An 11,450-nucleotide genomic window follows, 5' to 3' on the forward strand; every position below is an offset into this window, starting at 1 on the left:
TTAAAACAACCACTGCAATGATAGAACAGAATAGGAGAATCAAATGTGGACTATTAAATATTAGATCTCTGTCTTCTAAAGCAATATTGGTAAACAATTTGATATCAGATAATCAAATTGATCTATTCTGTCTTACTGAAACATGGCTGGGACATGAAGAATATGTTAGTCTAAATGAAGCCACTCCTCCCAGTGATATTAATACTCAAATTCCTAGAGGCTCAGGCCGAGGAGGGGGAGTTGCAGCCATATTTGACTCAAACCTGTTAATTAATCCTAAACCTAAACTTAATTATAACTCGTTTGAAAGTCTTGTTCTTAATCTTCAACATCCGATATGGAAAACAGTACAGCCAATTATATTTGTTGTTGTTTACCGAGCGCCAGGCCCGTATTCTGAATTTGTTTCTGAATTCTCAGAGTTTTTGTCATGTGTAGTCCTAAAATCAGATAAAATAATTATTGTAGGTGATTTTAATATTCATGTGGACGTTGACAGCAATAGCCTTAGTACTGCCTTCAACTCACTACTAGAGTCAATTGGTTTCAGTCAGAGTGTGCAAAAGGCCACGCACTGTTTTAACCACACCCTCGACCTTGTGCTGTCATATGGCATCAAAATTGAAGATTTAATAGTATTTCCACAGAATTCCTTATTATCAGACCATTTTTTAATAACTTTCGAATTCTTACTACCCGACTACACGAAATTAAATAAAACCTTCTACACTAGATGCCTATCTGACAGTGCTATAGCTAAATTTAAGGAAAATATTCCAACAGCATTTAACTCAATGTCGTGCTTTAATATAACAGAGGACCTTTATGTTAATTTTAGTCCCTCCCAAATTGATAATTTTGTAGACGGTGCTACGGCCTGCCTACGGACAACTTTAGACTCTGTTGCTCCTCTCAAAAAGAAGATGATGAAGAAAAGGAAACTAGCACCTTGCTATAACTCCCAAACTCACAAATTAAAACAAATCAGCTGATCCAGAATGCTGCAGCGCGTGTTACTAAAAGTAAAATGGGAGCAAGAGCATTTAGCTATCAGGCTCCTCTCCTGTAGAACCAGCTCCCAGTCTGGGTTCGGGAGGCAGACACCGTCATCACCTTTAAGAGTAAACCTAAAACTCTCCTCTTTGATAAAGCTTATAGTTAGGGAGTGAGGAGTTGCAGCGTTTGCCTAGACCTAGGTGTGTAGCCACAGTCATGGCGCACCCCCACCCTATCTCTGCTTCTCCCCATAGAAAGCTTACATATACTTAGGGAGTAATGAGTCGCAACGTTAGCCTAGACCGGCGGGGGAAGGTGTGTAGCCACAAACACGGAACACAGCCTCCCTATCTCCCCTTCTCTGCAGCTCTTAGTTATGCAGTTATAGTTCTAGACTACCGGGGTACCTCCTTGGACACACTGAGCTTCTCTCTCCTCTCTCTTTCCATCTGTGTGTATTCGTGTCACAGAAATGCTTGTTACTAACATAGCTACAGGGAGCTTATTCCCCGGAGTCCTTATGTTCTTTTTCCGCCCAGCATCACCATCTTGGATCATGATGGCACCTACATTATGGTGGCAGCTGTCGCTGTGGTCCTGCCCTACGCCCTGCTGTGCCCTATTACACCCTGCTACGCATTGCAATGCCCGGCTTCGACTTGCTATGTCTGGCCAACGCCCTGCCACGCCCTGTTACGCCCTGCTGTGCTCTACAACACCATGAACTATTATAACTATTACAATATCTTTATTGTGACTATTATTGCCATTGTTCATCATACTCCCAACCGGCACCGTCAGACACCGCCTACCAAGAGCTTGGGTCTGTCCGAGGTTTCTTCCTAAAAGGGAGTTTTTCCTCGCCACTGTCGCACTTACGCATTCATGCATGCTCTTGGGGGAATCACTGGAATTGTTGGGTCCTTGTAAATTATAGAGTGTGGTCTAGACCTACTCTATCTGTAAAGTGTCCTGAGATAATTCCTGTTATGATTTGACACTATAAATAAAATTGAATTGAATTATTGACTGTGAGGTTACTGGTTTCATTTCCTGGACAGGAAAGTGTGGCCTGGGATGTTAGCATAAGAAAAACCTTTGTATCATGGGTCAACATACAGTATCTCTCATCTATTAAAGCTTAAGTGCGTAACTTTTTGATATTAATTCAAGCCATTGTCAAATGAGTTGCTACAAAGCTAATGAAGACTATCAGCTCCACACAACTCTCTCTGTATTTCTCAGTATGGCTATATTGCAGATATTGAGCTCTTCTGATGAGTCCATCATGTTTTTTTAATCCTCCGTATCCTCCTTGGCTAAGTAGCATATGAGTGGAGGTGGGGGGTGGTGCGTGGTCACGAAAGGCTTGTATCATGTGGACGCGCGAACAGTTTTGTTGTCATTACTTAGAATTCCTCATGGGGGAGACAGAAACTACACACTATAGCTTTAACTCTGGTTCGTTTGTACTGCATCCTGTGAAAAGTGCAGGTTTTTGTAACATCTTGCAAAATGCGATGGCTCTGTATTGTGACAATACTTTCGCTTTATGTTTTTTAACAAACAATAAAATCACCACCATAGCTATTACTTTGTGCTCACTTTCAGGGTGTTAAAGGGTTACCCATATTAATTTAGTATTGCAATGTTGGAAGTCTTACAAGAGACAGATCAAAATTGATGCAATGAGGACGAGATATCCTGACTTTCAGACACTATTATAGGTCAAATAATGCTACATCCTATATTTCCTATAATACAACTCAATAGCATGTTATGTTAGACTTTCCCTGTCTGGTAAATGCACACATATTTTAAACTCCTTGCTGCAGTTTGCATGGCAGGCTTTCTACTAAAAACTTGGTCTCCAACATGAGTCAGTTTCTCAGACACTCTAAAGACCCAGCGGAGCTATTATACAACTGTTTCACAGACTGTGTAGTACTACTTATGGCAAAATGAGATTTCCGTAAAGCTCATGCTTATAGATTTCGGCATTATTATTCAATCAGAGGTGGACTTCATATAATGGTTAAACATCCCTGTTTGTCTACATTCATGTTTTTCACATGTAGGCCTAGACAAAGAAATAGATAAAGATTAATACAAATAAATACTATTATTATATGTACAACTTTGTCATGAAAGTAGGCTCATTTGGTGAATCTCTTCTGATTGAAATATAACCATGGACACAAGACTCGCTGTTGATCAGTGTAAGAGCACTAGGACACATCGGTGACTGTGACTCAGGTGGTAGAGTGGTCGTCTACCAAACGGAAGGTCGGTGGTTTGATCCCTGGCCCTGAAGTCCCATGTCAAAGTGTCCTTGGGCAAGACACTGAACCACGAGATGCTGCGCCATCGGTGTGTGAATGTTTGTAAATATTCATCTGATGAGCAGGTGGCACCTTGTACAGCAGCCTCGGCCACAGTGTATGAATGTGTGTGAATGGTGAATGGTTCCTGTGCTATGTAAAAGTGCTTTGAGTCATTAGAAAGGCGTTATATAAATACATTCCATTTACATCGAAGGAATGTTCAAGCAATCCAGTAACAGCTATACAATAAAGTAGCCAACTAAAAGTTTGTAATTTGCTCCGGCTGAAAAATATTGTCATTGGTGTATACTGTGTCCTATTTATTTTTCTTCTGTGCTGCAGTGATGCAGCTAGCTGAGTAAAGCCCACCCTGAAACATAGCTGTGAAATCCAAGTGAAAGGGTTAACAGCTTTGCTCAGCTGGAAATGTCTGCATTGCCATTAGCCTCAGTGGCATCCACAGGGGCGGTCTTGGTGCTTGACCATAACAGGATACTTCCATGCTTTTTTTGCCCCACAGGTCGCGTCATAGGGGAAGCATCCCAGGTATTGGGAGAAGGTGCCTCTTTTTCAGTTTACCCCTGCTCTTACACAGTTTGTGCACACCACTGACATGTCCTGATGTCTAGAAGAATATCATAATGTAACAAGTCAAATATAATAAATAACAATATGGTGTAGGAAATAGCACAGCCATGGTAACATGGAAGGAACCCCATATCATCCAATGCAAACCACAAGACATTACAGGAGACAGTGCAGACAAGCAAAAACACATCCAGCTATAACACATTCACCCCATACACATCATATTTCTGTTATATTCGGCAGTATCGTTTTAAGTGTAAAACGAGTCCCTCTCCCCGTTGCAGAGAAGGGGGGCGGTGGGGGGGCGGGCTGTAGGACGGAGCAGCCAGCCAGCGTGAGGGCTGAATAATTGATCTCTCTCTATCGGTCAGGAGGATGTTAGTGGGACGTTTCTCTCTCCATCCCTCTATGTGATTCAGTCGCTCTTTCCCATGACGGTGTGAACGGCAGCTGCTCCCCCCCCCTCCCCTCCAAAAACCACCACCACCACCCCCTTTTACTCCTCCTCTTTCTCTCTACGCGCGCGTGAGTGTGTGTGTGTGTGTGTGTGTGTGTGTGTGTGTGTGTGTGTGTGTTTGTGTAAGTGTGTGTGTGAGCAGGAAGACGAAGCAGCAAGCAGGAGGAGACACCAAGGACGTCCTTTTTTTTTTCCAGCCCCGGAGCCGGAGATGCCAGGGACGAGCAGTTAGATTAGCTTGTGCTGGTGCAGGATAACTTGGTTCCGGAGAGTGCTGAAGCTGAAGCTCTGTCTGCTCTCTGATCCCTTGTTTGGTGTGTTTGAGTGTGTGAGAAGGATTTCAGCCAGTCGCCGGACGGAGGTAAATCGATGCTTGATGCTGCTGTTGCTTCAATGCAATTCAACGGTTTGAGGGGAGCTATCCACTCGCGGTGGTGCTGAAACCAGGCTCTGATCAAACAAGGAAGTGCATGTGTATATTCCCGCTTTTTTTTTTTTACACCATCTCTGTGTCTTTGCACGCGAATGCACAATCAGGTCGATTTTGAACACATTTACTGCACGTCCACTGCTTGTGTTAGATGTAAACATGCATACATCCGTGTGCATTGCTGTGTAATTAACGCACTATACAGTTGAGCGGCTTTTTTTTTTATGCCGGAGTTGGATGGCTGTGTCCAATGTTCCTCCAATGGAGACTGGAAAGTTTTACCACATGATCAGGAAAAATACACAGCGGTGGTTTAGTCCGGCGTCCACATGCGTGACAACAGACTGTCCTGCCAAGCTGAGGACTTGCACCGTGCACTTTCTCCAAACTCGCTTGGCTGCGGGCAGAGCTCGGCCACATAGAGGTTATCACCGATTGTCGTGACACGTACTCCCGTCAGTGCCTGACACTAAACACTCTGTCCGGGGTTCTTAAAAAGGCGTCACATTTTGCGAGGAAACAGAGAAGAAGACATAGCTGCTGATTTGGTCTGTAGATTCGAGGTGTTTGGTGATTTACCCCCCGTTTTTTTCAGGTTGTGTTTGAACCATTGACCTTGGTGTCCTTCAATTGGCGCATTGTAGAAACGTGCCTAACACACACATACAGATTCTGTAAGCCTACATGTGGCTGTTTGACTTCGTGCAAGCTGTAATTGGAGCTAAATGTAGAGAAATGAATGTTTAATATTTCCACAACCTTCTTTACATATTTAATGGGGAGTGTGTCTGTAGTCGTGTAAAGTGAGTTTATAGTGACCTCCTTATCTCATCACATTTCAAGTCATGACCAATCTTCCTGTACACTATGTCTCATTGCTCATTGCTTTTGCTGTCGTGTTTATACATTTAAGGATTATGAAGATTAGGATTAATGATTTTTTTTAATTTTATTTTTCCAGATCTGGCTACAAAGGACTTCTACTTTTCCGTCACAATTGAATGTAACATCGCTCGGACAAGGAAGGCAGGGAATTAAAAAGCCATCATCATGAATTTCGTTATGAAACAAGCGTTGGGAGGTAAGACCGAACTTCACCCCCCCCCCCCCTCCCACTGTTGCACCCCGGAGTGTGAATGCGTATATGTGTGTGAATGCGATGGTGTTTGTGCTTTTCCTGAAAACTTCTGTCAGACTTTATGACCTTCCCAATTTCATGTCTTGGTGCACAAATTCACACGTCGTTATTCCCTTCAGTCATCTGCAGTGGAGGAAGTCAGTTGATGTTTCATTTTTTTTTTTTTTTTTGTCTTCCTTTACCTGAATGCTTTTTTTTCACATCTGCTGCTGGCTACGCACACATGGCGTAGTTGGCCCCTGAGGCACACTGAGTACAGCTTACTGTAACAGGCTGGTGATTTGTAACGTAGACTAAACCGCTGTGGCCAAAGGGCACTTCATTTTCCAGTGAGCGCAACCTGTTTACCAAGAGGTGTTTAAACAGTTCTTAGCTGTGGCTCAGTCTTACCATTAACCAGACTCTAAGTGGCGCCTTTTGACTGGACGCTGCAGCGCGTCTTATCTCGACATGCTGAGTACACATTTTCCACCTGAATGGGGAAAAAGATAATTAAGTCCGAATCTAATCTGCAAAAATTGCATTCCAGCAGGCATGTGAATGATTTTCTAATTGCTGTTGCTGCAACAACTCCCCGGACATGAGATTATCATAACAGAGTAATGGATTATGAACTCGTTATTATGTATGAATATGCAGATGGCGCAGTTGAAGGTGAAAGGACCTCAGTGGTTTGAAAACAGCGGAGACGCTGCTTTGTGATTTGTCCGTAGCGAGCCCTCAGAGCAGAGTGGAAATCCAACCCTGGTCTGCTGTTGTTGGTGCCGTCAGGAGAGGATCAGACTGTGATGTATCTGCACTGAAAATAATTTCTGTATTTATAAGGATTAAAGCCCTTGAAAACTTGTTTTCAAATCTTAACTAATTCACCATAGCAATACATATTAATGACTAAATAAACAAGTTAAAAGATCAACAGATTACCAGTCCTAAACTGTGTGGTTTGATCAGATTTGATTGACAGTGGCCTGGTCACATAAACAAATAACCCCAGATCTGTCACTTTGATTCAAATAAATCCTAATTGGTTCATGGATAACTTTCACATTCAGTTTATTGACATTGCACTGCAGCAGGTGCACTAATTCAACAAATTGCTACACATACGCACTCACACACCCTGCTTGACCGCCTGTTGTTTATTACACGACGTATTGTGGCATGTACATGCAGTCGTCACTGTTTCTCTGGAGGGGATGTAGGATCTGAGGTCATGACGCAGCAAATCTGCACAGTGCCGTAGGTATGGATGTTAAAGCATGGGGCGAACATGACCGCTGCTCAATTATGGAAAAATCATAATTATTTGGTCAATATTGAAATCATGATTATTTACCACGATTACTCATTGACTTTTGGAAAGATGTTGCATTTATTACACTTAAAAAACAGTGACAACAGAATTTGCTCTCCCCTTAATGTTCACTAAACGCTTCTTCACTCTCACTGCCATCTTCACTCGCACCTGCTTTATAAATGCCACCAGATACCACAAACAGGAGTTTGCAGAGCATAGGCTGAGTGAGTTTAGCCTTCGAGAGGGGCGAAAGTGTGCGTGTCATTCATATACAATACAAGACAAAATAAGAGTTTACTTGCAAAACGTAACGTGCATTACAATGTTTTTCTGATCGTTAGGAGCCAAATTGGAAATCGCGATAATAATTAATTGCACAGCCCTAGCATATTATCCACTTCATTAAATAGCTGCTGAATGTGAAGCTCCATCTTCCTCAGAACACAGAAACCTGTGTCTGTGATTGGTGTTACACTTATGTTATTTCATAATAAGTGCTGTCTACATTGGGACTCCTGCTGTAAACTTACTCTTAATGATTTTTGGATGAAGCTGTCATGTTGTCGGTTGGGCAGGCGTTTCTCATTATTTCAGTGATACACAACGCTGCTGCATTGTACCACCTACTCCCTTTTCCCAATGTTTACATTTTCACAGGACAAGATAGCCCTGATTGCAACTCTTCTTCTCTTGTATATACAGTCGAGTATGCTGCAAATTGGGAACTGAGTTCAGGAGTCTGTGTCAGGAGTCTGCTAATACATTTTTGTATCATATAAAAATTAATAGTAACCAGAAATGGTGGGAAGAATACATCCAACGATGTAAAATCTTACAGCCTGAATTAAAAAAAATGGTCAGCAAAACTGTCTACATGTTCTGTAGTTAAGGAGCTTAAACTTAACACTCTGGCATGTTGCTTTAAGGCTGCTGGTCTCTGTGGCTGTGTTCGGTTTGTTTGTGTCAGGTACAGTAGCTGTGTGTTCATCATGTATTTAGACGTGCATGTGTGTGGTTCACTGCTGGTGGGTGTGTTAGCGCAGGTGCCCATCACTAGGCTCACACAAAGCTCCTCGTGAATAAAGACGAGTCAAACCGCTCAACTGTGCATAAAAGAAATTTTACACATGAGGAAAACCAGGCAGTTTGTGTCAAGACCTTAAGCAGTCTTTCCGTCTTGGGGAGTAAGGTTTTTTTTGTTTTCTTCTTAAGGAGTAATGAGTTTCGGAGTTCAGTGGATTAGCTGTGGGCTATTATCTCACTTCTCTCGCTCTCTGTGCGCTCTGAGGAGAAACTCACACTCCATCTGCTCCCATCTAGGCTGTGATTTGTATTCTGTCTGTTTTGTGCAGTTAAGGGCAAGGTTGTCTCGCATGGCACCAAGAAAGGGCTCCTCTCTGTCATCCATGCCCTTTCAGCCTTTGAAATGCAAGTCATAGATCAGAAGTTCCCAAAGTTTTTCATGTCAAGGAACCCTCTCAGGAGATGAATGGCTCATCTGAGGAGAGCGTTAAGAGTCTGTAAACAGTCCGCGATATAAGAAAAGACCATGCTGGTTGTTTTAGCTGGTTCACCACTAGTTTTACATTGCCAGACCTTCCTCTACAGCGCTGCGTAGGAGGGTCTGGCTAGTCCACACAGCATTCTGGGATGGGAGAAAAACGTGCTCTGGTTTATTGCCATTTCTTCAAGCCAATCACAATCGGCATGGGCGGCACTAGAACCACAGTGTCTCTGCAAAATAGCCTCTGGAAGGAACTTGTTTGGGTGGAACGTGTACGTTCAAACATTGTTTTAGTCGTGCGACAGAAAACTCAGATTGGACAGATAGTCTAGCTAGCTGTCTGGATTTACCCTGCAGAGATCTGAGGAGCAGTTAACCATAGTCCTCAGAAATCCACTGCAGTTTGAAATTCAACACAAAAAAAGTGAAAGGTAGCGGACATCTGGGAGAAAAGAGCGTGATCCAGGGGAATTTCCGGCAGCACTGGAGCAATCCCGAAAGTGGAACGTCGTGGATATAAACTAGTTCACCATTAATCATATGGATTTAACTGTACCCAGGCAAATAATATTTCTTGCGCTGTTTGTAACAACAAACAACAACAAATACATACGTAACTATGGATACCTGTGATCATGGGTGTGGTTAAACAAGCATTTAAAAAACACAAATGTTCAGCAAAATCTATGTATTTCAATGGAATCACCATGTTAACAGTTTGCTAGCATGGTTTATATACTGTATGTCCATGCTAGCCTTAGACGTTGAATTCAACTTCGGTTGAAATTTGGCCAGCCAACTAGATTGGAGAATTTTGACTGACTAGCGCTAACATGCACCGGGCTGGCTGGCGTGTTAGCTGTAATCTTGTTGTTGTTAGTTCACCAACTAGCACCACGAGCTGTCCCTCCGTCACCAAGCTTCTTGCAACACCTATTTGGAGATAAACTTTTCTGTGCCTCTTTTTCATGTGGCCAGGACATTATACCAATCAAGCCTACCCTTCATGCAGCTGTTGGTTTCCATTCATTTCATTGATGACAAGATGTTAAAATCAACTGGCAGGGTCTGTAAATGTTCTGGAGACAGGTAATCCACTCCGGCGAACACTTAGAAGCCCTTGACACACCCCCACACATGGGTTTTTAGTATATGAATTTTGGTGACCTCACACAATTCCCAGCAAAGCTATGGCCAACTTCAAACTGAGCAGAGGTCCAATCAATCAGAATCAAAGTGAAAACACCTGTGTGGGAATGGAGGACCTATAACTTAAAATTAATAACCAAAATTACAAAAATGTAAATACATCTGCAGCACAGTTGTTTTGGAATCTTATCCTTATCTCCCCATCAATTATCATGGAACATGGAAAATGGTCTGCACCAATATAAACTAGAACTGCAAGCATGACGGGGTCCAAGCCTCCCGGTGCCAGTCGCCCCCGACGCAAGTCACCCCCGATGACCCGGGGAGCATGCGAAAGCGGGACCCAAAGCAGGACCCAAAGCAGGACCCAAAGCGTGACGGTGGGGAGGCGAACGTTGGGAAATATCTAGGGCGTGAGCCGCAAAGTCTGCGGTACATTGTCGTTGCAAATATCCCATTAACATTCATTGAGTAAAAAGGCCAAAACTTGTCTACATTGACTATAGTACCCCCTAACGGCCGATCTTCGCTAAATTTGGTACAGAGCCTCAGAGCGGCATGCTGAACGAGCATCACAAGTTTTGTGTTTATAGCATTTACTACAGCAGAGAAATTGCAATCGAAATTGTCCCATTTGCATGCATTGAGTTATCTTCCAAAACAAATAAACGTTGATTATAGCGCCTTCTAATGGCCGATTTTCGCCAAATTTGGTACATATCATTGTAGTGAGACATTGAACGATAATCTGTGATTATTATTGTTAAAATTATTATTATAGCATTTACTGTGGCAGAGATATTGCCATTGCAAATTTCCCATTTAAATGCATTGAGTCATTTGCCAAAACGTGTCTACGTTCATTATAGTGCCTACTAATGGCCTATCCTCACCGAAAATTAGTTTGTTGTAAATTGCGCATAGTTTAATGTAGCAATTTCTTTTGATAACTTTTTGTCAGGTCCGTCTTGAGATGCTACGTATCAGGTTTCGTGCAGATCCGTCGCACGGCCTAGGAGGAGTTTGAAAAGGTTGGTTTTGCTCATTGCGCAATATTGCGAAAATAATTCTTAGCGGAAATGGGCGTGGCCTATATCATCAGATTCAGCTTGATTCAAGAAACACATGCATGTAAGGCATTCTAATGTGTAATGTGGGAGTTATAGACAAAAACACATTGTACATCATTATCGCACCACCTAGTGGTCCATATGTGTAATATTTGGTATGTGAGGTTCATGAAACATTGTACATCTACACTGTAAATTTGAAGTTGCTGACATTAGTGTAAGTGGTGAATCCAAACCTGGGTCCCATAGGCCACGCCCACTTTGAGGAATCAGTACCCCACTATAGGCTTGGCCTCAGGAGTGGCCGTAAATGGTACCCTCAAATTTTTATGAGATATAAACTTTTTGTACTTGTAGCGCCCTCTAAGTGGCTAATTTCCATAATTTTTTTTAATTTCGAGGCCCAGAGTCATGGCAAACAATAATCTAAAGTTTGGCTTTGATAGCATTTATTTTGTCTGAGATATGGCAAAGTTTGTGTTTTCATAGCTAGCTAC

The 11,450-nt window shown here is 42.5% G+C and overlaps 1 protein-coding gene across 1 annotated transcript in view; it reads left to right on the forward strand.

Annotated features, from left to right (window-relative positions):
- The first annotated feature begins 4,443 nt into the window (after positions 1 to 4,443).
- The window catches only part of cplx1 (complexin 1), a 56,968-nt gene continuing 49,961 nt past the window's right edge, over positions 4,444 to 11,450 (forward strand). Inside the window, exons 1-2 of the mRNA XM_078261310.1 lie at positions 4,444 to 4,726; positions 5,757 to 5,876. Coding sequence (XP_078117436.1) covers positions 5,846 to 5,876 — 31 coding nt within the window. The 5' untranslated portion in view covers positions 4,444 to 4,726; positions 5,757 to 5,845. The remainder of the gene's footprint in view (positions 4,727 to 5,756; positions 5,877 to 11,450) is intronic.

The sequence above is a fragment of the Sander vitreus genome, chromosome 10 (assembly GCF_031162955.1).
Source record: "Sander vitreus isolate 19-12246 chromosome 10, sanVit1, whole genome shotgun sequence".
Taxonomy (NCBI): domain Eukaryota; kingdom Metazoa; phylum Chordata; class Actinopteri; order Perciformes; family Percidae; genus Sander; species Sander vitreus.